The 25,788-nt window shown below is 34.6% G+C and overlaps 1 protein-coding gene across 1 annotated transcript; it reads right to left on the reverse strand.

Annotated features, from left to right (window-relative positions):
- Positions 1-106: 106 nt before the first annotated feature.
- Positions 107-25,698, reverse strand: Fyttd1 (forty-two-three domain containing 1). The gene is made up of 9 exons (XM_005340270.5): positions 25,490-25,698; positions 20,851-20,979; positions 12,851-12,999; positions 10,385-10,497; positions 8,834-8,930; positions 8,398-8,459; positions 6,930-7,004; positions 5,388-5,514; positions 107-2,523 (listed from the first exon to the last, which is right to left on the reverse strand). The coding sequence occupies exons 1-9, from the start codon at positions 25,590-25,592 to the stop codon at positions 2,425-2,427; spliced, it is 954 nt and encodes a 317-aa protein (XP_005340327.2). The 5' UTR covers positions 25,593-25,698; the 3' UTR covers positions 107-2,424.
- Between the last annotated feature and the right edge of the window lie 90 nt (positions 25,699-25,788).

Raw genomic sequence — 25,788 nt, forward strand, 5'->3', positions numbered from 1 at the left:
AACACTTCAAATCCTAAACACTATATATGTAAATAATTACTAAAAAGTTGTTTGTAATATAACACAATCTAAAAACCACAACTCAATCTTCATAGCTAGTAATAAATCATGTGAAACCTGTTACATTTTATTTGTTAAAAATGAACAGCTTCAGAATAGATCTAAATGTAACTTTTCCAAAAAACACCAAAAAGTACAGTGTAAAGCACCTCCTCATTAAATACAAACTTTGTTTTGTGATGCACTGCATCAATGTTTTGCATACACCTTGATGCAAAGGAAATTTTAAATTGCATCCTGTTAAAACAAAAACAAAAACAAAAACAAACTTTAAGAACTGAACAAGGATGACTACAATGACATTCCAAGGAAGGATATTTTCTTTCAACATTGCATGTTTTTGTTTATATCCAACATGTTAGCACTCAAAGAGTTTTAATTTAGGAAAACTTGAAAGAAAATTAAATTACAGATGCATGAAGAACAAGTTTAATATACCAAAGACACTTTGTTATTTGATGCACTTACTTTCAACATTTGGGGCAATTCTTCAGGTTTTCAAAAAAATGGCATTAATAATACCTCTATATAATAATATTTAAAATAACAGAAAAATGAGAATACTTTCATACTGTTTTTCCACAAACTGTTCTAAAACCAAAAAACTCACGCCCAATTGTTTTTCCTTTGCTTTAAAATAAGATACCAGCAATTCTAAACTTGTCTAAAATGTATTGTTCTATAAGTATTTAAACTTGAAAAATGTTTTGCAATGAGTCCTTGGCCTCTATGAAAAGTACCGAATAGCTAAGGAGAATTATGTTTATTTTCAAATTCTGTGACCGGTTTCCAATAATCCCTTATCAAGTAGAAGTACTGGCAGAATACCAGATAGTAAGGATCAGATATAATTCTTTGGTATAAGCATGAAACTGTTACTGATAGCTTTCCATGACTAGCATAAACCAGTAAGTAAACCAAGGAGCATGAGACAATGATGTATAGTATACAATGCAAAGTAGGCAGAAGTGATAACCTAAATGTTTTGTTTTATAGGAAAAGTCAACACTAATAATATATGTCAGAGAAACTTAATACTTCCTTAGAGGTTTGAACATCAAAGGAAACCAAAAGGTCAAGTTCCAAAACGACCAAACTTCTAAATTTGTAGCTGGAGCATTTTGCTGGATTTTGGCATTTAACTATAATTTATAGTACACAACGAGCTGAGGACTCATAGCACTATCTTGGCACCATAGAATAACTCCCTCCATCCCTCCGAAGTAGGGAAAAAACTTTCCTCATATATTTGAACTTTGTATCTTACTGGAAATCAGAGTGAAAAGTATACAAGGTTATAATGTAATTCTATTGCAATTCTGCATTTTTTTTCTTTGTTACATTTACAGTATATTTTTGTTTCGGGAGCTATAAACTGTTTAATTTAGCAAGCTTTAAAATTTATAAATTTTAACTTTTGAATAAGAATTGTAGTACTTTATGGCTATTAATTTTACTATCAAAATATCTAAGGGACTCAGTTCATTTTTAAAATTATAAGGCTTTTATAGTATTACCTGTCAAGAATTTGTGGACATTAGAAAGACTTCACTAAATCCAAAAAGTATACCTATAACCTGGATTTTGAAGTTTTTCACTTAAGTTTCTGGTCCTTCAACTTACTACTTCCTTTCATTAAATAAAACAGAAAACTGTCAGATTTTTACATCAGATCTTCTCCAACGCCCTATCAGATAACTTTGTAAATATGCATTTACAGCCTTGAAACGCCAATATTTTAAACTGAGAATAATGCCAAGAGCCACATTTCTTGTTAAAAGTTCACCACTAAAGATTTACAACTCTGGGGGTTTAATCTAACACTACCTGAAAAATGAACCAAGTTCTAAATATTTCCATACATCTTAAAAGCCAAAACTGAAATTCTCATAAGATTTTTAAAAAATATATCTATTGGAGAAAAGGCAACTGCACTTATTACATCCACACTATTAAAGGATAAGTGACAGTAACAAAGGGACCTACTCAGATTTCTGAAGACCAAGATTCACCATGGTGAAGTCTAAAAAAATGAGCAAAGGTGATGAGATCCTAAATACCACTATCATAAAAATAATCAATTTCTATCTTTCTGTCTTCCTTCTGCTGCATGAGGAACCAAAGACGTAAACAGAACTGTTCCATATGGGCCAACCATGAAATCTTTAAGAAGAGATAGGTATATTCCCTGTTATTTTTTCAGGGCATTATTTTATACATGTTTAAAAAAAACTTCAAAAATAAAGAGTTATTCAGCCTTGTGAATATTTTGAAGTAAAGTTTCTTGAATTTCTGTGATGAACTCTTCAAGCAATCCAACTTTTCAACCAGAGTCATCACTCAAAAGTTCCTTTGACATGTGATCTATCCTACAGTTACAAAGCGGCTTCCTCCTTTGTTGAATGTCAAAGTGGCTCTTTGTTCCTTTAGGATTCCAAACCGTTCATTCAAAGTCATCCCTGTCTATAGAAAAGAAAAAAAGAAAATTACTTGACGGAAAGCTATATTTTCTTTGGAATAATAATGTGACCTTATGACTGATTAACAGTAATATTAATAATAGTTAACATTCTGAATGTTTATATATATGATCTTATTTGAACCTAACAACATAAAATAGGTGAAAGTAAGGAGGGTTAGTTAGGAAAGTAGTTAAGCTGTCTACTAACAGCTTCAGAGTTTAAACTGGCAATCTGACTCAGATCCCCTATCTCCAAACAATCAAAATGTCCACATTACACACTACATAAACCACACATATATGTAAATTATAAAGCCTATGAGTTGTATACTTAGGATACTTCTATCTGAATTATTTTTAGGCTCTGGAAACACTGCCACCAATTTTAGTGATGTCTCTGATAAAAGTAAGAGTTATGTGGCCTAGTAATAAGAGTGATTGCCTAGCGTGCTCAAGGCCCCAAGTTCTATCAGCACTGCACAAATAAATGTATTGATTTTATTTTTTTTATTGGTTGTTCAAAACATTACAAAGCTCATGACATATCATCTTTCATACATTTGATTCAAGTGAGTTATGAACTCCCATTTTTACCCCAAATATAAATTGCAGAATCACATCAGTTACACATTCATATTTTTACATAATGCCATATTAGTGACTGTTGTATTCTGCTGCCTTTCCTATCCCCTACTATCCCCTCTCCCCTCCCCTCCCCTCCCATCTTCCTTCTCTACCTAATCTGTTGTTGTTCAGTTCTCTCCCTTGTTTTTTTCCCCCCTTTCCCCTCATAACCTCTTATATGTGATTTCATATAATGTTGAGGGTTTCCTTCCGTTTCCATGCAATTTCCCTTCTCTCTCCCTTTCCCTCCCACCACTCGACTCTGTTTTATGTTAATCTTTTCCTCATGCTCTTCCTCCCTGCTCAGTTCTTAGTTGCTCTCCTTAAATCAAAGAAGACATTTGGCATTTATTTTTTAAGGATTGGCTAGCTTCACTTAGCATAATCTGCTCTAATGCCATCCATTTCCCTGCAAATTCCATGATTTTGTCATTTTTTAGTGCTGCGTAATACTCCATTGTGTATAAATGCCACTTTTTAATCCATTCATCTATTGAAGGGCATCTATGTTTTTATTTTTATTATTTATTTTTTAGTTATAGGTGGACACAATATCTTTTATTTTTATGTGCTGAGGATCGAACCCAGTGCGAGCACTCTACCTCTGAACCACAACCCCAGACCAAAATAAATGTATTTTAAAAAGTAAAAAAAAAAAAAAAAAGTTTTTCCAACTTGCAAATATTTAAAAACAAATTATCTTGAATTTCTAAGTTCACAATAGAAATTCAAATAAAAATCTAGTTTCTGTTTAATGAGTCACAAAATGTTCCCAAAGTAACAGAATAAAATAAAAATAAAGTAAGTCTGACCCAGTTTTATTTTTTGTATTGGGGTTTATACCCAAGGCTTTGCACATGCAAAGTATGCAATCCATCACTGAACCACACCCCCAGATCAAATTTTTCTTTATACTCATCTTTGGTTTCAGATCTTTTTCTTTTCTTGGTACCAGAAATTAAACCCAGCAGCGCTTAACCACTGAGCCATATCCCCAACCCCTTTTAAATAATTTTTATCTTTTTCTTTTCTTTTTTTGGTGGTGCTGAGGATTGAACCCAGGGTCTTGTGCGTGCAAGGCAAGCACTCTACGAACTGAGCTATATTCCCAGCCCAATTTTTTTCTTTTGAGACAAATTATTACTAAATTGCTGAAGCTGGCTTTGAATTCTCAGTCCTCCCTCCTCAGCCTTTCAAGTTGCTGGAATTCTAGGTATGAACCACCATGCCCAGCCCAGATTCTTATTTTTAATGGATATCAAAATAACATATGAACACCCAACATTTATTCATGATAATAGTTCTCAAGAAATTAGGAACAGATAGAAATTCCTCAATCTGATAAAGGGAATCTTTGAAAAATTTGACAACATCATACTCAATGGTGAAACATACCAGTGAGTACGATGGTGAAACATTTAATGTTCTCTCCTCAGGCTCTGAACCAGGCAAACACAAAATGTCCTACTACTTCAACACTATACTGGAGGTCCTAGTCATTATAATAAAGCAAGAAAAATAAATGGTTTCAAGATTAGAAAAGAATTTGGAAACTGACAAGACTGTTTTTGTGGAAAATCCTAGGGAATCTACAGATTCATTAGAAAAGTAAGATCACAAGATGCAAGTTTAATACAAAAACTGTCAAAACAGATATAAATTCACACTCATTAGGATGGCTATAATCCAAAGACAATATGTCAAGGATGTAGAGAAATTTACAAACCTCATATATGCTAGTGGAAATGCAAAACAGCAAAGCTACATCTTTGGAAAAAGCAGTTCCTCAAAAGGCTAAATATGGAGTTACCACACAATCTACATTTATCAAGGACAAATGAACACGTGTTCACATAAAAACTTTTACACAAATGTTCAAAGAATCATTATTCAAAATAGTCAAAGAACAGAAACAACTAATGAATGAATAAATAAGACGTGGTATATAAATATGATGAATTTCAAACAATAAAAAAAATGAAATACTAAAACGAATGAACCTTAAAAGCAGTAATGTAAATGAAAGTGCCAGTCACAAAAATGAATGGAATTAAAATAGATATTGTATAATTTAATTCATGAAATGATAAAACGGGCAATCTACAGAGAAAGAAAACAGATTAGTGGTTTCCTAGGGTTGGGGTGGAGGAGTTAAAACATCCTTTTTAATTTGCTATTCCACATTTTTGTTATTAAGATACTGTTAATGAAAGGTCTGAAGAAATACAGAAAACCTTTTTACCTGTTTTCCAACACTATTTATGTCAAATTGTAGAGGGACACCTTTAGGAACTTTCTTAACATCAGATTGCTCCCGTTTTGTTAAGAAAGAAGGTACAGCAGTCCGAGTTAATCGTGGTTTCTGAGTTCTATTAGAAAAAAATTTAAATTAACAATTAAAAGCAGAAAAATCATTTGGTACTTAAAATTTCTTGATATGTGAATATGTTCAAATGTATTAAAGTTATCTTACTGTATTGTCAAAACAAAGTATTTGGGGGCTGTGGTTGTGGCTCAAGTGGTAGAGCACTCGCCTAGCACACGTGAGGCAATGAGTTTGATCCTTAGCACCACATAAAAATATAATAAAGCTATTATATCCACCTAAAACTAAAAAAAAAAAAAAATCTTTAAAAAAAGTATCTGGTTCATAACTATAGAGATTAAAATTTATTATTTTTCATAGAATATCCTTTTAGGTAGAATGAGAAGGTTTTTAACAATTTCAAATGAATGGTGATATCCAAGTTTTGGTCTTCTACGAAAATAACCTGTAAGCTCTTAGAGAACCATCCAACATTCTTTTGATTTTAATCATCAAGATGGCAAAAGATCAGAAACTCCATAAATATAGAAAGTTTACAGTACAATTAAGTTCATCTAGATAAGAGAATGTGCCACTAAGGCTTTAAAGAGTAAAGGTAGGTCACTGTGGTCTGAAAAGTAGACGTCCAAAATAGAGGAAGAAGAGAGTAGTATGTGTAATATCATCTCATTTATTATCATGTATACATTAAAAATATACATTTACTTTATATGCCTAGAATTTTTTTATATATATTTCTTAGTTGTTGATGGACCTTTATTTATTAATTTATATGTGGTGCTGAGAATCGAACCCAGTGCCTCACACATGCTAGGCCAGTGCTCTACCACTGAGCCACAACCTCAGCCCTGCATAGAATTTTTTAAAATAAAAATATAAAAGAAACTGAGGGTAGCTGCACACGCCTATATATAATCTCAGTTACTTGGAATGCTGAGGTGGGAATATAGCAAATTTGAGGCCAGTCTTGGCACTCATTGAGACCCTGTCTCAAAAACTAAAAAGGGTTAGAAGTGTAGCTCAGTGGTAGAGGTCCTCTGTTTTCAATTCTCAGTACAGTAAAATAATAATAATAATAATAATAATAATAATAATAATAATAATAATAATATATAATTCTAATAATAATAATAGAAACTATTAACAAGGAGTTATTTGAGGCTACAGAACCAAGAGGTTTTTTTTTAACTTTAAACTTTATACTATTTCCAATTTGTGTCATGAGTATTACTTTTTTGTGTGTGTGTGTGGTGCTGGGGATTGAACTAAGGGCCTTATACATATGAGGCTAGCACTTTATCAACTGAGTTGTATCCCCAGCCCATGAGTATTATCTTATCATTACATTTCACCTTATCCCAAACTGGGCATCGTACTCTGAGTACAAGTTCAATACGTTTCTATTATCTCATATGCTAAGAGTGCTACAACTCTTGTAAAAAGAAAGAAAAGGCTTACACTGGGCATTGCACTGCTCCAGGATTGTCAATGGATACAGTTAAAATTCCTCCATTTGTAGTGGAAGTACGCCATCTAGTTTCAAAAAAATAAAAATTTCATTAAAATGGAAGTTTATAAATCCTATATTATTTTCCACATAAAAATAAATTACCTACTTATTTTGATGCTGGGGAATAAACCCAAGGCCTCATACATGCTAAGTAAGCATTATACCACTAAACTATAACCCAGCCCCTTATTTATTTTCTCTAGGTTTAAGAAATACAGACGCTTATATATAACAAATCAGCACTTTGGCTGTAGGAACTGGACACTTGAATATTTAGCTAAGTATCAGTGTAATAAATATATTTAAAAAATAAAAACAGAAGGGCCTCTAATGAAACCTACCAGCCTCTCAACCCAGTAGCTTCCTCCCCATTCCCACTCACCAGAAACAGCATGTCTAATCTTTCCTAATTTTACTGCTTACTGGTAATTTCCAGTTCACTAAAAGAAGTGTTCATGCAGTTTCCTACCAGTAGGCTACGTTATTTTAAATCTCTATTTCTTATATTAGTGTCTTTTAAAAACCCCTCTACTGTATGGGAGGATAATACTCCTGTAATCTTTCTTTCCACCTTATCTCCCACTATTTATCAGCTCTACTTTTATATTAACATTTGTGAAAATGTGACATCTACATTATATTCTATTTTCAAATTAACCATTCCATGCTTTGTCTACAAATTGAATCTCAAAGGTCAAAACAAATAGAACTATGTCATTATTATGTAGATATGATTCACTGCAGTAGCAACAAAAGACTATTAATTCTTTTCTTATGGTTTCCAGTGTCATACTTTCTCTTCTAAAGAATGTTTCCAGCATTAGGCTCGAATAGCATTTTTTCTTATATTCTGATTGCTCAAAATCATGCCCTACTAAACTTAGTGTCATATTTCAACCATGACCACATTTTATGTTTTAATTTCCCCAAAGTGGCCATAATATTTAACAGTTTAATCTCAAAACTTGATAATTAGAGTGTTACAACTCACAATTGGGGAGTGTAACTGTAACAGAAACACATTTTTTGGATATAGAGAAAAAAGATTATGGTGAAGGAATAATGTTCTATTGTTTTCAAAGTTTTACAAATTTTATAAAAGTTCTACTAGATTTTCTATTCATATAAAAGCAGTTACGGTGGGGGGACAGGCAAAAAGCTGTTTCGTTAAAATAAAACAATAGGCAATGAAAAATAAATATGCTAATTTACCTGGTTCTCAAACTATTATAACAATGACATGTGCAAACTCAAGTGTTTGAGGGAAAAGAGTAAAAATAAAATAGGATTTACTTGGGGCTTAATTTCATTTTGGATCTCATTTAATTTCTTTCAGACTGGGGCACACGGTAAATGGAGTAGCTAATGTTCTGTCAATTTTAAAAGTACATCTTGAAAACACAAATTGAAACTTACTGACGAGTTCTCTTTGCTACTACATCGTCTAGCAGTTGTTCTGTGTTCAACTGGGCCTGAACCTAGAGGGATAAAGAGAAAGCAGTGGATCCCAAAGAATTTGAATTCAAGCATCTATCATGCATTGAAACACTTTAAAACTCAGTGTGGCGTGTTTAAGAGTACAGGAGAGGGGCCTGTGCAATTCTGGCAAAATCTCTGTTGGGGTTATTGTATTAGAACAAGTGAAAAATACAAATTTATTATTAAATAATAAATTAAATTCTTGTAAGAAGTTGCTACTGAGAGCAAAAAAAGAAATGTAACAAAGAACTAACCTAAAGTTGTTTCCCACATTCCAAATGTAATCCCTGCCTCAACTAAGAGCTATGACTATGATTAAGAGTAAAGGATTCTCTTTGGGTAAAAAGAAAACACCATTAAGGCTTCTTAATACCTTTAGGCCTCTTCTAAAAAGAAAAGTTGCCTGACGAGTGTCTTTCTGATGGCTTAATTTATTTCCACTCCTGGTAAAATTAGCTGGGATGTTATTTCTGCAACAAAAACAAATATGTCATGTGTTATCTCAGATACCTTGCTTTCAAATATTTGAGTAAAAATAAGCAAAATAATTACATTCATAGGCTGAAAACTTGAATGTAACAAAGACTTCAAACTGTTCACTTATTTCAATGAATCTATTGAATTTGATTTCTAAATATCTCCTTCTGCAGCATATCATTAAACAAACTGGCTAATTTTGATCTGATTTTCCAAATATTCAATTCTCTAATATTCCACCTGTCGTCTGAAGAAATTTACAAGGTTACATTTTAATGCTAATTCCTGTAATATAAATTTGGTGAAAATGTAAATTTACAGATTTGCTTTAAGATGAGTAAAAAACAATCACACCTAGGCACATTCATGTCAAATTGAAAACCAAACATAAGACTTGAAAATAACTTTTCCTCCTTCAGCTTTCTCTTCCTACTAACCCAGAAACCTTTATATATTAGTATGAACCACAGAGAGACACTCTTTCACTTTCCTATTGTTTCATGTTCATAAATTACATTTGATTTGACTTTTACCAATTCCCTTCTATTTTCAATAGAAAGTTGGTAAAATATGAGAAAAAATTCTTATTTATCTACTACATAAACAGGTGCTTAACAGGCTACCTAATCCTATTTCCAGCAGTACAGAAGTTAAAATGCAAAATTCCTCTAGTTAGCCTAAGTAACATGTAAGTCTCATATAAACAATAGGTTCTTATTTGAGAAGGATCCCTTTCACAAAAGGTACTACCAAATGATTCTCAAAAATGAAAAGAGCAACTGCAATTCTAGCCATTCCATTTATACAAAGACTTCATTCTAGATTTGATATGAATTATCTTCTATGAGATAAATAAATGGTATTGGACACTGAAATAAGATAATTTCACAGCTTGTCAGCTTCCTTTCTGCCTACTTTATCCTTACATAGAACAGAATGCCACAACAGGTATAACTTCTAGGTTTGTATTATTCCTTTTATTATGAAAGTAATTTCAGCCGAAGAAACATTCATGCAGAAATTTTTCTTTCCAGTTTGCTTTTTCCACAAATAATCTACATTATGATTCAGTGTTGTAGTAAGAGACATATAAGACTGAATAATCAATTCAACTTCCAGAATTTCCAGTTTTAAATAATTCTAATTGAGGTGATAGAATTTTTACCAAAATGATCAGTCTTATGATTTTATTCTATTTGTCAAGGGAGGTAAAGAAGAGTGATGCTTTTAAATAAATTTATATTAGTTCAAGTCATCCAAAATACAGTGTCCAAGAAATAAGGAAACTATTACTAAATACTTCCATGTACGATTTCAGATCAGATATCTCAAATATCTGTCTTGAAAATAACAAGAATCACTATAAATGTATTCTTCTGAACACGTACTAAAAGAAGTATTTATTAATGCAGTACAGTGCATTATTTACTTATTCCTGAGTACTTACTTTCTGTTTAACTGGTTAGGTCTCTTGAGGACTGCAACAGGTTTCCTTTGTACTTCATTTTGTCTCAGAAGATTTGCCTTCCTTTTTAACACTGGAAAATATCGTTCTATATTCTTTCAGAAGGCAAGAAACTATATTAATTGGATTGCTTTTTGTTAATAAAACCTACTACAGTAAACATTTCTGATGCAGAATGGACAGAGACTGACAACTGCTTGGATCTGTGAATAAGGGTGATGGAGAAACTAAAATGACAACAGTCACATTACACTTAATTTCTTGTGGTTCTCTGGGGATGTGTAGGTGATGGGGAAATGTGATTCTGGAACTCAAAAAAAAAGAATCAAAAACAGAGATGAAAACTATGGAATATTTTATATAAGCATGATTCTGATTCTTAAGCTATGGTTTAGATAAGTCCCAAGGTCCATGTGTTATAGGTGTCCCCAGGGTATTGCTACTGAGAGGCTATGGAAGTTTCAAGAGATAGGGCTTATAGAGAAGTCCTCTGATCATTGGAGGCAGACTATGAGATTTCTGCCCCTTCCTCTTTGTCTTTTTGGTCATGAGGAAGGCAATTTGCTCTGCTACATGCACCTGTCAAAGGCCTAAAGCTATGAGTCCTGCCCCTCCTAGTCTTGGACTATAACCTTCAAAGTATAAGTCAAAATACACCTTCTTTATTTATAAGTTAATTATCTAAAGATATTCTATTAACACACTAAAGCAAGGGATAAGAGGACCAAGTTCCAAAATAAATATGTGAAAAAGAAAGAACAGAGGGTATAATAGCAAAGAAGTTGGAGTCAAAATGGTTAGAGAGGAAAAGAAGAAAATTCAATATCATAAAAAAAAAGGATGAAATGTCCACTTTTCTTTCCATCGCGTATTAAACTAAATCCACCATTAAAGCTTAATTTAGGTTTCCATATCTTGCATGAAAGACTAAAGTTCTTGACCTTGTGGACCATATTTTACACTTTACTGGATTCCCCTGTTATTTTAAGCATATGAGAAATGCTTCATAAACATCTACTGACTACACAAGGTAAACAACAAAGTATTAATTTTCATAAACATTTAAAAGAAGTAAATGTAAAATCAAGGATAAAGACTATCAAGAACATAGGAGAAAAACTACAGATCAGACTGATGCCTACTCCAAGCTTTGTATTTTGTTTTTAATAATAACAACAAGGGTGCTGGTGTTGTGGCTCAGCAGTAGAGCGAGCACGTGCCCAGCACATGCAACGTGCTGGGTTTGATCCTCAACACCACATAAAAATAAATAAAATAAAGGTATTGCGACCAACTACAACTAAAAAATGAATATTAAAAGAATAAGAAAAATAATAATAATACCAAGGGCTGGGTGCAGTGTAACACACCTGTAATCCCAGCTGCCTGGGAGGCTGAGGCAGGAGGACTGCAAGTTCAAAGCCAGCCTCAGCAACAGAAAGATGCTAAGCAACTTAGTGAGACCCTATCTGTCAATAAAATACAAATTAGGGCTAGGGATGTTACTCAGTGGTTGAGTGCCCCTGAATTCAATCCCCAGAAGCAATAATAATAATAATAATACCACCACCACCACCACCACCAAGGACCATCCTTCATGATGCCATTGTTGCATGTAATTTTCCTTCAAAGTATCTGGTACATTATAATCACAAAACTGTGATAACTTTATATCTTGAGTTCACTAAATATACTTATTTTTCTTGTCCTGTTTTCCTAAATGATACACTAAAACAACTATTTACATAATGTTTATATTGTATTAGGTATTGCAAGCAATTTAGAGATTATTTAAATTATATAGGAGGATGTACATAAGTTACATGCAAGCAGTACACCATTTGAAATAAGAGACTTAAGCATCTACAAATTTTGGTATTTGAGGAGTGTCCTAGAATCAATTCTCCATAGGTCTGGAGAGATGACTATTTGAGAATGAGGAAATTTAAGTGTTCCTCATGACTAGAAATTATTTTTATTTGGTTATCAAGATTTTTATATAATCCCTAAAAAATTGCATAAAAAATAAAAATCAGCTGAGCATGGTGGTGCATAATTATAATCCCAGCAATTTGGGAGGCTGAGGCAGGAGGACTGCAGTTTCAAGGCTACCCTCAAAAATTCAGCAAAGCCCTAAGCAATTTAGTGAGACCCTGTCTCAAAATTTAAAAAATAGGGGCTGTGGCTATGGCTCAGTGGCAGAGCAGTTGCCTGGCATGTGTGAGGCAGTGAGTTTGATCCTCAGAACCACATATAAATAAATAAAAAATAAACATACATCAACATCTAAAATATACTTAAAAAAAATTTTAAAAAGAAGCTGTGGGTTGTTAAGTGCCCCTGGGTTCAATTCTAGGTACCAAGAAAGTTTTCTCAAGCTTATTCATAAAAATGTAAGTACAAATAAAGGAAAAGGGTTTTTAACTCAGGATGAAGTCATCATTCTACCTTGTCACTTAGAGGTGGACGATTCATAGGACTAATCCCTTTTCGAATTCCAGTTGCTTTCCTAGCAGCAAGACCAGTGATAACTCCATAAGGACGTCTCTTTCCAGGTGTTACTCTTCCTCTACGGCTCAAACTAGCTTTACCAAAACCTATAAAAGGAAAAAAGACACATTGCTGGATGTGGTGGGAGCTACTTGGGAGGTTAAGGCAGAAGGATCACAAGTTCACGGCCAGCCTAGGCAATTTAGTGAAACCGTGTCTCAAAATAAAAAAATAAAAAGGGATGGGGTTGTAGCTCAGTGGAGAATGCCCCTGGATTCAATCTCCAAAGGAGAAGAAACAATGTCAATTTAGGAATGCAACTGTGAGAGTCAAAGGATACTCAACTGCTCGAAAGAGTAGATATATGAGTATTTTATTACTTATTATTTCCATATTCTTTTGAATTACACAAAATATTTCATTTTTAAACAGGGAATAAAAGTCCATTGAGAAGGGTTCTGTGGTTGCATTGAACTACAAAGGAATAGATGATTCTCACACGTTCCCTTTAGCCTTCTCTTCTGTCACTACTTTCTTAACAGGACAATCTAGACTGTATCTGTGCATTCTGGTAGACACTAAACACAAAACCACTAAGCTCTGTGTGTTTGTGGCAGGGGTGCTGGTGATCTGACCCAGGACCTGGTGCATTTTATACAAGTGCTGTTATCAGTAAGCCAACTCTGCAGCCCTATATGTGTCTACTGAATGCCTGAATTACTATTAGACTAAATTAAGATGGTACAAATAATGTAAAAGATTTCACTAATGATTTTGTATTAATTATATATTTAAATGATAATACTTTGAATATAATGAGCTAAATGATATCTATTATTACATGATTCACACTTGTTTCTAGTAGTGCTCATTTAAAATAGAATCATTCTCATCTCCCATTTATTACTCCATTGCAATCTGACTTCTTTACTTTCAGCCCTATTCTATTCAAATTGCTTTTTATCAACTCTCCAATGAGTGTCAATGGACATTATTTTCATTTCTGTGGCAGGTAACATTACTGTGCTTTTCCAACATGAACCTTACTGATTTAAACACTTTTTTTCCTAATTACTAAAGATACATGCTCACTGTAGAAATTCTACAAATATATAACATTAATTTGCAACTATATTTAAGCAACTCAAAATTGACTATGCATAGCCAATACTACCATTACTACTGCACTACGTGCTACTATCATTTTCTAATAGTAAATACCCAAAAGGTGAACCAAATCAATCATGTAGCAACTATAACTTTATATTCTAAGTACTATCTTATAGCCTAACACTAATACTATGCTATGAATATTATCTCATGTTTTTATATTGTTTTATTGCATTACTTTTTAAGATACATTGGATCCAAAACATTTTTACACTCATCCATGACTATTTTCTTAAGACACAAATTTCAAGAAGGTGAAATACCAGGTGAAAAGAGTAAAAGCAAACTCTTTTAAAGATTTTTACTTAAGTTGCAAACATCTTTTCCAGAATGAGTGCATTCATTTATATTCTGAAGAACTTAAAGAAGGGTGCTACTTTTCTTCTATTGCTGATAGAAAGTATAAACATTATCATTCTTAATCTTTATCATTTAGTCTCTGGGAAAAATGTGCCTTTTTTGGTAGTTTGATTACTAGTGAGAATAAACATTTTTCCGTTTAAAAGGCGTTTTTAAACATTTTTCCAGGCATTTTTATAGCCATCTGTATTCTTCCATTCATGAACTGTCATGTTCATGAGTCAGTTTTCTGTGGGTAAGTTCTAATTTCTTTCAATGTTTTGACAAGGAAATTATATTAATTTTTCAATAACTGACATCTTTACAGAACTGTTTCATTCAGGAACATGGTATATCCTCCAATCTATAAAAGTCTTTATTTTGTCACTAATTGGTTCAGCATAGCTCCATTTTTTTCCATAAATCTTGCATGTTAAACTTGTTCCTATTTTATACATCTTGTTGTCAGTTACAAAAAAGATTCTTTTCTAATAATTTTCATATTATCATTCACGGCACTATAGAAAGCTACTGAGATTTTTTAAATTTTTTTTTTTTTGGTAATTTTAGTCAATTAACTTCATTTTATTTATTTATTTATTTATTTATTTTTATGTGGTGCTGAGGATTGAACCCAGGGACTTGCACGTGCGAGGCGAGCACTCTACTGCTGAGCCATAACCCCAGCCTCCTCTCCTCCATTGAGGTGGATTAGTGGTTAAGTGCCCCTAGGTTTAATTACTATTTTGTAATTAGCTGTTGCACTGAAATCAATTATTAATTTTTATAGTCCTTTTCAAATTATTTTCTTGAGATTTCTTCTCCCTGTTCCTCACTCCCACTGGTGCTGGGGATTGAACCCAGAACGTCACAAATACTAAACAAATACTATACCACTGAACTACACCCTCCAACCTGAAATTTCTTTTTTCCTTTAATTTTCTTGGGATTTGGGGGTGATAATTATGTCACCTACAATGATATGATATTCCCTCTTTCAAGACCTCAGTTTTTTTAAAATTTCTTAATGCAACATCCAGAAATTTCAGAGGATCATGCAAAGTAAAAACTGTGATAGAGGGCAGTCTCATCTTATTTTTGGGAGAATACCTTTTGAATGTTATCTGATACTCAAATTTGTAACATCCTAATAGGTCTTGCAACAAGAAAGTTTCACAGCTAAAAATAAAGTTAAAATATTTTCTCTACTGTAGGAGTTCTCAGAATTAATGTGTGCTAAGATTCTCTAAGAGGGGGATGATTGCATATGTCAACTCTTGAAACTTTCTGTGATGTCCCTATTAGTAATTTTGAGACCAGAGTTCAAAAGACAGTTAGTTATAAAAACCTATGTTAAGATGAATGAACCACTTACCAATATATTGCCTTTTAGCTTCCAATTCACCCATTACTGGCCTGCCTCTGATAGTGGAAAATTATTTTCTTATCACCTAGCATAATGTTAAGCTTTGTAAGTAGAGTGCTCTGAAAAGATCTGAGGATAAAGGGGCTTTTCTTCTTTCAGTGTGCTTCTCAAGGTGTATTCCTATGGCATAGGACACCAAGTGATACCAACCTTGCCAGAATGTATTAGGCTAATACTATGGAGAGGCCAGAAAGACAAAATTTGAGTGATGTCTTAAATTTTGTGTCTTAGGCGCCTGCCTCGCTCTTGGCCCTGCCTATTCCTCTAGTAAATTTAAGATGGCCATTTCCACAGGCAGCCTTCCATAACATAGAAACTCAATGAACTTCTTTCTATCCAGAGGACCATGGCCTCACCCTCTCCAACAAGGTCAGGAACTCAGAAGGAGAAAGTGGGAGTCTTCAAGATTTATTCCTTTCCCAGGGGCTGGGGTTGTAGCTCAGTGGTAGAGCACTTGCCTAGCATGTGTGAGGCACTAGGTTTGGTTCTCAGCACTGCATACAAATAAATAAAATAAAGGTCAATCAACAACTAAAAAAAAAAAAAAATATATATATATATATATATATAATATATATATGTATATATGTGTGTGTGTATATATATAAAATACATATACATGAAGATTTATTCCTTTTTCAGGTGGTTCAGCCTTAGTCCTAATGATACTGTTATTAATTTTATAATAAAAAAAAACCAATAAAGACAAATTCTTTAAAAATCTTAAATAACTGCTGTTTTGTATATGATTAAACCATGTTGAGGAACCTGTACATGAACTCAAATCTATAACTTGCTATTTTTATTTGTTTTAAACAATGAACAACTATCAAGGCAGTGTGCTAAAAAAAGGCTTTATATTGCTTAAGAACTTGAGGTTTATACTAACATCTTAATTTTGCAGCTGAGCAAAGTGAGGCAAAGAACAATGATTACTGAGAAATCAAGTTAGGAAAAAAAGAGAGCCATGATCTAAGTGCAGGTGGGTATGGCTCCAAAAACTGAATGTATGTCCACACTGGGCTATAAAAATTAAAGGAAAATAAAAGGCAGAATATAATCAATAATACACTTCCAAGGTGAAAAAACAACTATCACAGAAAAAGTAGTCTCTAGATTAGTTACTACAAAATGATATGAAGATTTCAGGTCAGTGTGTTGAAGTACAAAGATATGGGCAACCACAGCATATTAAGAGACAGTCTAGGGAAAAGGATAAAAAGTGAATGGATATGTTGAGTTCAAATCATACAGGGCTTTGAAGAGGGATAAAGACTACTGCAACAAAGAATGAGGGGGTCACTACATTCACACTCAAACTATAATAACCTACAAGGAGTACTTTGGAATGATTGAAAGAAGGAAACAGAAGGTGGTAGGACCATTTCAGATACTACTGTGCCCCTCAAACAAGACATGAAAAAAATTGTGAAAGGAACGAGAAATTTGAAAATATTCAAAATGAATGAATTAGTAGGGCAAAGAGAAAAATTAAAGGGAGAAGGAATCCATTAATGTTGTACAGTTTCAAGATTGGATGAGACTGATGAGAAAGTCTCATTAACAGGAATAAAACTGATTAAAACAATAAAGGTAAGTGGTAGAATATTATCGAATGGTACATTCTATTTCTACTTGTTTATAGTACATCGTTCCCATATGTATCATCCTTTTTCAATGTCTTCTGTTTCTCCTTGAAAACCACTAAAACTAGAGAGAGAAAATTTCCTCTTTTAAATCCCTACACTAATCCCTTCTATGAATTTCTTTCACATATATATCATTTGCCTCAATAGTTTCAGAAGCCTTTGGAAGGTAATTAAAGCCACAAGGGTGGAGCTATAATGAATGGGATCAGTAGCCTTATAGAAGGGACCCAGAGAGTTCTCTATCCCTTTCTGCCATGTGAGGCTATCACAAGATATCCATAATCTGCAACCCCAAAGAAGGCCCTCACCAAAACCCAATATTGCTGGCATCCTAATTTGGGTCCAATCTATAAAACTGAGAAATAAAACTTCTGAAGTTATAAGCCGCCTAGTTTTAGCAGCCTGAACTAAGTCACTGCTTCTGCTCCAATCTATTTTAATTATCATGTCATTATATATATATATATATTCAGGAAAAGTCTACTGTAAGTTCATGAGAATAAAAACACAATTAAGGTCCTGGTAGAACAATAGTCTTTTGACCTTGTGGGCCCTTGAGTTTTGGGGATTCCCTTGAGGTGCCCAGACAACATTCTGAGAACCACTGCTGTATAGTATTCTATCACTGAAGGACAATTAGGTTGTTTTAAGTATTTATAGAGTACCTAAATCATATCTCTATCATGGAGTTAGAAAGATTTCATTTACTTACTTATAACAATCAAAAATCATAATGAGTATCTGCCAACTCTACTCTGCTCTCTTACCTCAAACTAATATCCTCACTGACGTTACAATATGGAAATAAACTGCTCCCAGCCAATAAGAATTTCAGACATTCCCATGTCTCTCTGCACATTCATGGTATACTTAACAGTGGCAGCTGTTCTATTTTAACCTGTCACATGTAAGCAGAAAACGAAACCAAGTACAAGCTCAATTTTGTGATATCTAAGCTGTTGCTAGATATCACTTATCTTGAGGCTCAGATCATAAATCCCATAAAAGAAAGTTTGTCTGATCCTTAATGGGCTAGAGCATATTTCACCTTATCTATTAAATCACCCCTGATCCTCACTGCACAAAACCCCTACTTGAAGTGCAATAAAACTAACCAAAATTCTCTTATGATATTTCTCACACTCTTTATCTTTTCTATCTTACTTCTGCTACTAGAAATTCCTTAAAGCAAAAGACCACAACTTTACATGGTTTCAATGAACTCTAAATAGTTACTTTAAAATACACAGTATGCATATAATATCACATATAAAATGGTATACTAAACATTTATAAAAAATCTTTAAATATAAATCAATGAAATTACATATTTATTTGCTACAACTAAATATCCTATCATAAAATTTACTAACTTAGATCAGCTATTTAATAAAATTGAGAGTAATTTTTTTTTGGTAGGATCAAATCTCCATTAGACATATTTTAAGGACATGCTGACATATTAGCTGTTAAACATAGAACAAATTACATGCAACCAACTGGGGATTACATTTTGTTTTTCAACATATAGAAAAAAAAGTCAATTGAAAACTTAGTTTCTCAAAGATTTTTAAAAAATTTTTTTAAAATTGTTGATGTAATCTTTTTATAAATTCATTTATTTCTATGTGGTGTTGAGAATCAAACCCAGTGCCTCACACATGTGAAACAAGTGCTCTACCACTGAGCCACAACCCCAGCCCAATGATATTTTTATATATGAAAAAAAATTTACTTTTTATTTGAATAAAAGTTTATTCTAAAATGCTGATATTACTGCTAAGTAATGAATCATATATATATGTGTGTTTGTGTGTGTGTATATATATATATCTCAAATATATATGCGTTCAGTTTCTGCCTTAAATTCATTTTAGAACAAAATAATAAATAAGCTTCCAGACTGCTAAAAGTAACTATATATGTAGAGTTCAGATAACATCTAAAGCATTTGATTTGGAGTGTTACCTCTGGAGAAGTTAGCAAATCCTAAAGGTTTTAGATGATAAGAAAAAGAATCTGGAGGTAGGGACTGGGGGTGTAGCTTAATGGTAGAGCATCTGCCTAGCAGGCATAAAACCCTAGGTTCAGTCCCCAGCACTGCAAAAGGGGGAGGAAAAAGTTTGGATGTAATTTTCTATGCAGAATATATAGCTGACTCCATATACTAAAAGGATTCTCATTTAGAAAAGGGTGTTTGCTTCCTATAATACTGTAGAAGTAATAGATAAGCATGTTTTAATTCAAATTAAGAGAACTTTCTAGTAAGTAGAATCATCTCCAAAAATAGGTCTTGTGAAGTGGCACACTTTCAATAAACATTTAAACTGGAGTTATTCTATTTGAACATGTCATTGGGAAGAAGCTAGGATTTCATGATACATAAAATCTTTCCTAACCTAAACCCTAGGTATGATTTTGACTATTTCTATTTTGAGGCTTCTTTTTTTTTTTTTTTTTTTAGTTGCGTATGGACTGAATGCCCTTATTTGTTTTCATGTGGTGCTAGGATTGAACCCAGTGCCTCACACTTGTTAGGCAAATGCTCTATCCCTAAGCCAGAACTCCAGCTCTTATAATAAAATAGTATCATCACCTATTTAAGGAAACTTAAATTTTTGAAAAAACAGGTTTTAACCAGGCATGATGACACACCCCTGTAATGCAAGTGATTTGGGAGGCTAAGGCAAGAGGATTCCAAGTTTAAAGCCAGCCTCAGCAATTTAGCTAGTGAGACACTGTTTCTAAATAAAAAATAAAAATCAGCTGGAGGTGTGTCTCAGTGGTTAAACACCCCTGGGTTCAATCCTGGTACCAAAAAGAAAACCAGGTTTTATGTATTTTCTAAAGACAATATGCTATAGGGCAAGTCAGTGGAACAGAAAAGGAGAGGAAATACAGAATGAATTTACCAAAATCATACTATGAGCGTGTATAAATATATCACAAGAAATTCTACCTTTATGTATATATACAAAGCACCAATCAAAATAAATGAATGATGGGGCTGGGGTTGTGGCTCAGCTGTAGAGAACTTGCCTATCATGGGAAGAGCACTGGGTTCAATCCTCAGCACCACATAAAAACAAAAAAATAATGGTATTGTGTCCAACTACAACTAAAACAAAATGTTTCTTAAAAAAATAAATGAATGAATGAGCAAAAGGAAGATCAGTAGAGAAAAGAGCATGGGGGAAAGGAGTGGGAGGGGAACTGGAACCGCAATGGGATAATTCAAATCCTATATGTATGACTTTGTCAAAATGAACCTAACTACCATGTATAATTATAATATTCTAATTTAAAAAATAAAGATAGTATACTAAGAATCCACAAATAACAGCATTTCATTAAAACTTACTTTCAAAACTTACCAGAGTTTTGCTGGATCCCCCACCGTACTCTCATCTTGAATTGCCGAGTACTAGTTTGCTGGAGTCGTCTATTCAGTCTTGGAAAATTCTGCTTCTTTCCTTCCTTTCGATTTAACTTGATAATATCATCTACAACAGAGGAAATGCCAAAATTATTTTCATTTTAATTTACTGACTAATTACTCAGTCTCATTTTTAGTTAATAGATTTCCTTTGTCCCTAACTTCTACTTTGAAAGCATTGCCATTAAGAGGTTAATAATGGGCTGGGGTTGTGGCTCAGTGGTAGAAAACCTGCCTAGCATGTGTGAGGCACTTTCAATCCTCAGCATAAAAATAAATAAAAATAAAAGCATTCAAATTTTTAAATAAATAAATTAAATAAAGGTATTGTGTCTATCTACCAAAAAAAAAAAAAAAGACATTACTAATAATAAGATAAAGCCCAAATCAGCCATTTTGCTTGGTGTTCTGCAGGAAGTTTTTGTAGGGAAAGTTCAAATAAATAGCCCAAACAGATCTACTAACAAATGAAGAGTTCTACTGTCCATAGCACTTCTTTCCCTAATGAATATAAATAAGTAAAAAGTCATTTACAAAAATTATTCATATTGTGCTTACTTTCCATAATCACAGAACTCTCCATTTTAAAAAGATGACCACCTTTTATTAAAACCATAGGTGAGGGCTGGGGCTGTAGTTCAGTGGCAGAGCGCTTGCCCTGCATGTGTGAGGCACTGTGTTCGATCCTCAGTACCACATAAAAATAAACAAATAAAATAAAGGCATGCTGTCTATCGACAACTACAAAAAAAAATTTTTAAAGAAAACTATAAGTAGTCAAAAAAATAAGTAAATTGCCGACCAAAATTTCTAAATTCATCTCAACAAATATTTATTGAGTATGTACTTTGCACAATGACTGTATACGTAAGGCTGTGCTGTAATAGAAGCAACAAAAGTATAATGCAGTCCCTGTTCTCAAGTATATTTAATTGATGAATCAGATGTTCAAATAACAAATACAAAATTGAACGCAAGTGCCATGATAAAGGTGTAATATTTTAAAAATTGCTAATGGTTACATCCTCTAGCAAAGTCATTCAGGGTTATTTTTATTTTTTTTTCTATATTGACTTCTGTAATTTCTGCAAGCCTTATTATTTACAAAAAACACTTTTTAAAATTTTTTTTTAATATTTATTTTCTAGTTTTCGGCAGACACAACATCTTTGTTTGTATGTGGTGCTGAGGATGGAACCCAGGCCGCACGCATGCCAGGTGAGCGCGCTACCGCTTGAGCCACATCCCCAGCTCAACAAAAAACACTTTCAAACAACTCCAGGATAATTCATAAACGTCACATTTTACTAACACCACAAGAGAACAATATGAAGATTGGAACACTAAATGTACTCTAGATTCCTATTTATATCTGTTAGATTACTAAAAGTCAACAATCCTTATTTAAGAAATATCCAAACACTTTCTCTACAGTCCTAACGCCAATATTAATTTTAATGATTGATAAAGCAAATAAACCAAAGATTATGTTGTACATAATCAACAACTTCAAAATAAAACTTAACAATGATTAACTTCAATTCTCTTTTCCAAATTGTTTAAAGTACAAATAATCTATGTGACTAGAATCAGTGTTTTCTAAGTCAAAAAGAAATATTATAGATTTTAAGGATCAATGCTAATGGCTCTACTTCATCCACCTGTAATCTATAAGACTCCTTCTCACAAATACTATTCATATTAAATACTTCAAATCTCCCCCAAAGTATGTTGTTGTCTTCTTGAGAGCAATCGAGAAGCACAAAGGCATTTGTGAGGGGCTGGTGCTGTAGCTCAGTGGTAGCGCTTGCCTAGAATGTATGAGGTGGCACTGAGTTCCATCCTCAGCACCACATAAAAATAAATAAATAAAATAAAGGTATTGTGTTCATCTACAACTGAAAAAAAAAAAAAAAGTCAGCCAGGTGTGGTGGTGCCTGCCTGTAGTCCTAAGAGCTCAGAAGGCTGAGGCAGGAGGATTGAAAGTTCAGAGCCAGCCTTAGCAACTCATCAAGGCCTTAAGTAACTAAGCGAGATCTTGTGTCTAAATATAATACAACAAAAGGGCTGGGAATGTGGCTCAGTGGTTAAATTCCCCTGGGCCCAATCCCTGAAAGGAAGAAAGGAAGGATGGAAGATTTGTCAAAGTTAAAGACACCAGGGCTGAGTGTGTTGTTCAAGGGTGCACAGGCTCAGCATGTGAAAGGCTGCAAGGGCCCAGGTCTGATCCCCAGCACCACCAAAAAAAAAAAAAAAAAAAAAGTTAAAAGTTAAAGACAATAAGTTTGGGGTTGTGGCTCAGCAGTAAAGTGTCTGTCATTCCTGAGGCCCTGGGTTCAATCTCCAGCAAGTAAAAGAGGAGGAAAAAAAAAGATACTAAAATCCATCTTTTTAACAAGATAAGGTTTCATATCAAATATATGAACATGTTAAATTCTCAAGAAGCAGAAAGAAAATACTTAGAAGACACTACTTTTGAAATACTACTTTCCATTAACAAGTTGCTACTTATTCTTGACTAGAAGTCTATAAAAGCTCAGAGCCTTGAGAATATATTCAAAATACGAATTTGGCTAGGCACCATGGTGTACACCTGGTATCCCAGCAACTGGGAGGACTGAGGCAGGAGTATTGCAAGTTCAAGGCAAGTTTGGGCAACATAGCAAGACCCGGTCTCAAAAAAAAAAAAAAGAAGAGACTGAGCTCTATTTTAACTCTCCACAGTGAAGATAATTATCCCTCCATTCACTTGAATATCATAATCACCAAACAAAATACATACAAAAAACAAAAATTGCAAGCTTAAGAAATGTTAGTTATGAGAATACATATTTAACGTTTCCCTACACTCTGGAGCTTGAAGGTCTAGAAGAAAACAAATCCTAGTTCTACCACTTATGGGCTTGACTATATAACTTTGAGCAAGTTACTTCATTTCTCCATGCCTCAGATTTATGTAAAATGTGAATAACAACAATGGCTTATATGTAGTGTAAAAATAAAATACAGTGCTTATTATGTACCAAAAACTGTTCTAAGCAGTTTGTACATGCATACTGACTCATTTAATACTTACAACAAACCTATAAGGTAGATAAACTGTTACTAACACCTTTTAACTGAAGAGACGCTGACAAGTTATTTGCCTATAGCCGCATGGCTGGTAAGTGGCAGAAAAAGCAGTATCCCCACCTGAGAGTGTGTCTCTAGATTCCATGCTGTTTATCACTAGGAGTATAATCCTCATAGAATTATTATGTAGATAAACAAAGGCAACATATAAAATGCCTAGTCCAGTGCCTAGCAGATATTATTAAACAATAAATATTGTTATACACTTTCTTAGCTTTAGGTCAAAAGATTCTTCATTTCTTTTAAGCTTTCTACTGACAAAACAGTTAAGACAAAACTTGAAGGCAAGCATACTAGTTCTGTTAACTTAGTTAATTCCCACACTGGGTTCTGACCTGTGGCAATCCTAGAAAACAAGAGTTCTTGACTTCTGACCAAGAACTTCCCAGATAAATCAAAACAAAAAAGAAACAAACAAATGGAAAGAATTGGCAACTAAAAGAATATTTTTAGGCCGAACACTATCCTAAATACCGTCCTTAGAAAGCTTACACCTCTAAATCCACTAGTCAGGCATTTACTTTTCAAATCCTTGAAATACTGCAGGAAAGAGAGCAGGCAGATCTGATTACATCTAATACCATAACTTGAATCCCGACAAAAATGTAATTACTTTTGGACCATCCAAGTTGGTGCCTCGGTAGTGTTAGATGTAAATTTTTAAGGGAATCACCAACCTTGCTTTTTATGTAATAGCACCAAACTAGGCCACCCTTCTTATATGTGCGGGACCCTCCGCCCCTTTCCCCCACCCCGTGCTCTACCTGGCTTTTAGTGATCCACGTAAATACCTCGGTTTTTATTACTTCCTTTTTCTAATTAGCTAATAACTTTGGGGCCAGGATAGGGAGAATGTGCTTTTCTAGACACACCTAATAACACACGTCTGATGCGCTCCTTGCCTAACGATTATTCTGACAGAGCTCCAGGGCCCGGGGCCGCCCGTCAGCAGCCAGTAGGCCTGAGCGGCTGTGCCCAACAAGCCCTGGCCGGGAACCACTCTTCTAAACCCATCACGGACCCAGCAGGGTCTTAGGAAACCACAGCTCCCCCAGTTCCCACTCCAATAACGCCCCTGGCGAACACGCTCAAGGGAAACCCGCGGAGTTTCCCTGACAAAGAGCGGGGTAACCGGCCAGTGGTGGCGCCCCTCTGGGGTACACGCACCCCAGGACCCTCCAAATCTCCGGCCCGCAGCGTCCCCGTCCCCACGGCCCCTCCACTGAGAGAGCCTCCACTGAGGGGACGCCGGAATCCCTAAGGCTGGACTCCGGCACCCGGCGTCTAGCTCCGGGTGCCCCTCTGGACCCCCAGCTCGGTTCCGCCCACCCGCAAGAAAACTCGATCGGCAAACGCGACCAACGGCCCCCTTCCCCCACAGACCGCGCCACTTGGTTCCACCCACACCTCCCCCCTCTCCTACTCGGTCCAACTCGGCCCCTCACCCAAAGACATATCGATTTTGTCGAGGTTTTCATTGCTGCGGGCTTTCGGCGGCGGCGACGGGGTCGCGGTGGCTCCCACCAACCGGGTACCAAACCGGTTCATGGCTGGAGACGTCGCGCTGGAACAGTCAGCCGGGAAGGCCAGAGTCAGAGGCCTGCCACCTCCCACTCACGCACGCAGTCTAGCTGCACCGAGGGAGCGCGCACGCGCGCTGGCGGCGTCCTCGCCCTCCTACCCGCGGCAGCGGGCGGGGTAAGGGGCTATCGAGACTAGCTGTTGGCAAGAGCGGCTCACGCCA

Source organism: Ictidomys tridecemlineatus, chromosome 3, assembly GCF_052094955.1.
Source record: "Ictidomys tridecemlineatus isolate mIctTri1 chromosome 3, mIctTri1.hap1, whole genome shotgun sequence".
In the NCBI taxonomy this organism is placed as follows: domain Eukaryota; kingdom Metazoa; phylum Chordata; class Mammalia; order Rodentia; family Sciuridae; genus Ictidomys; species Ictidomys tridecemlineatus.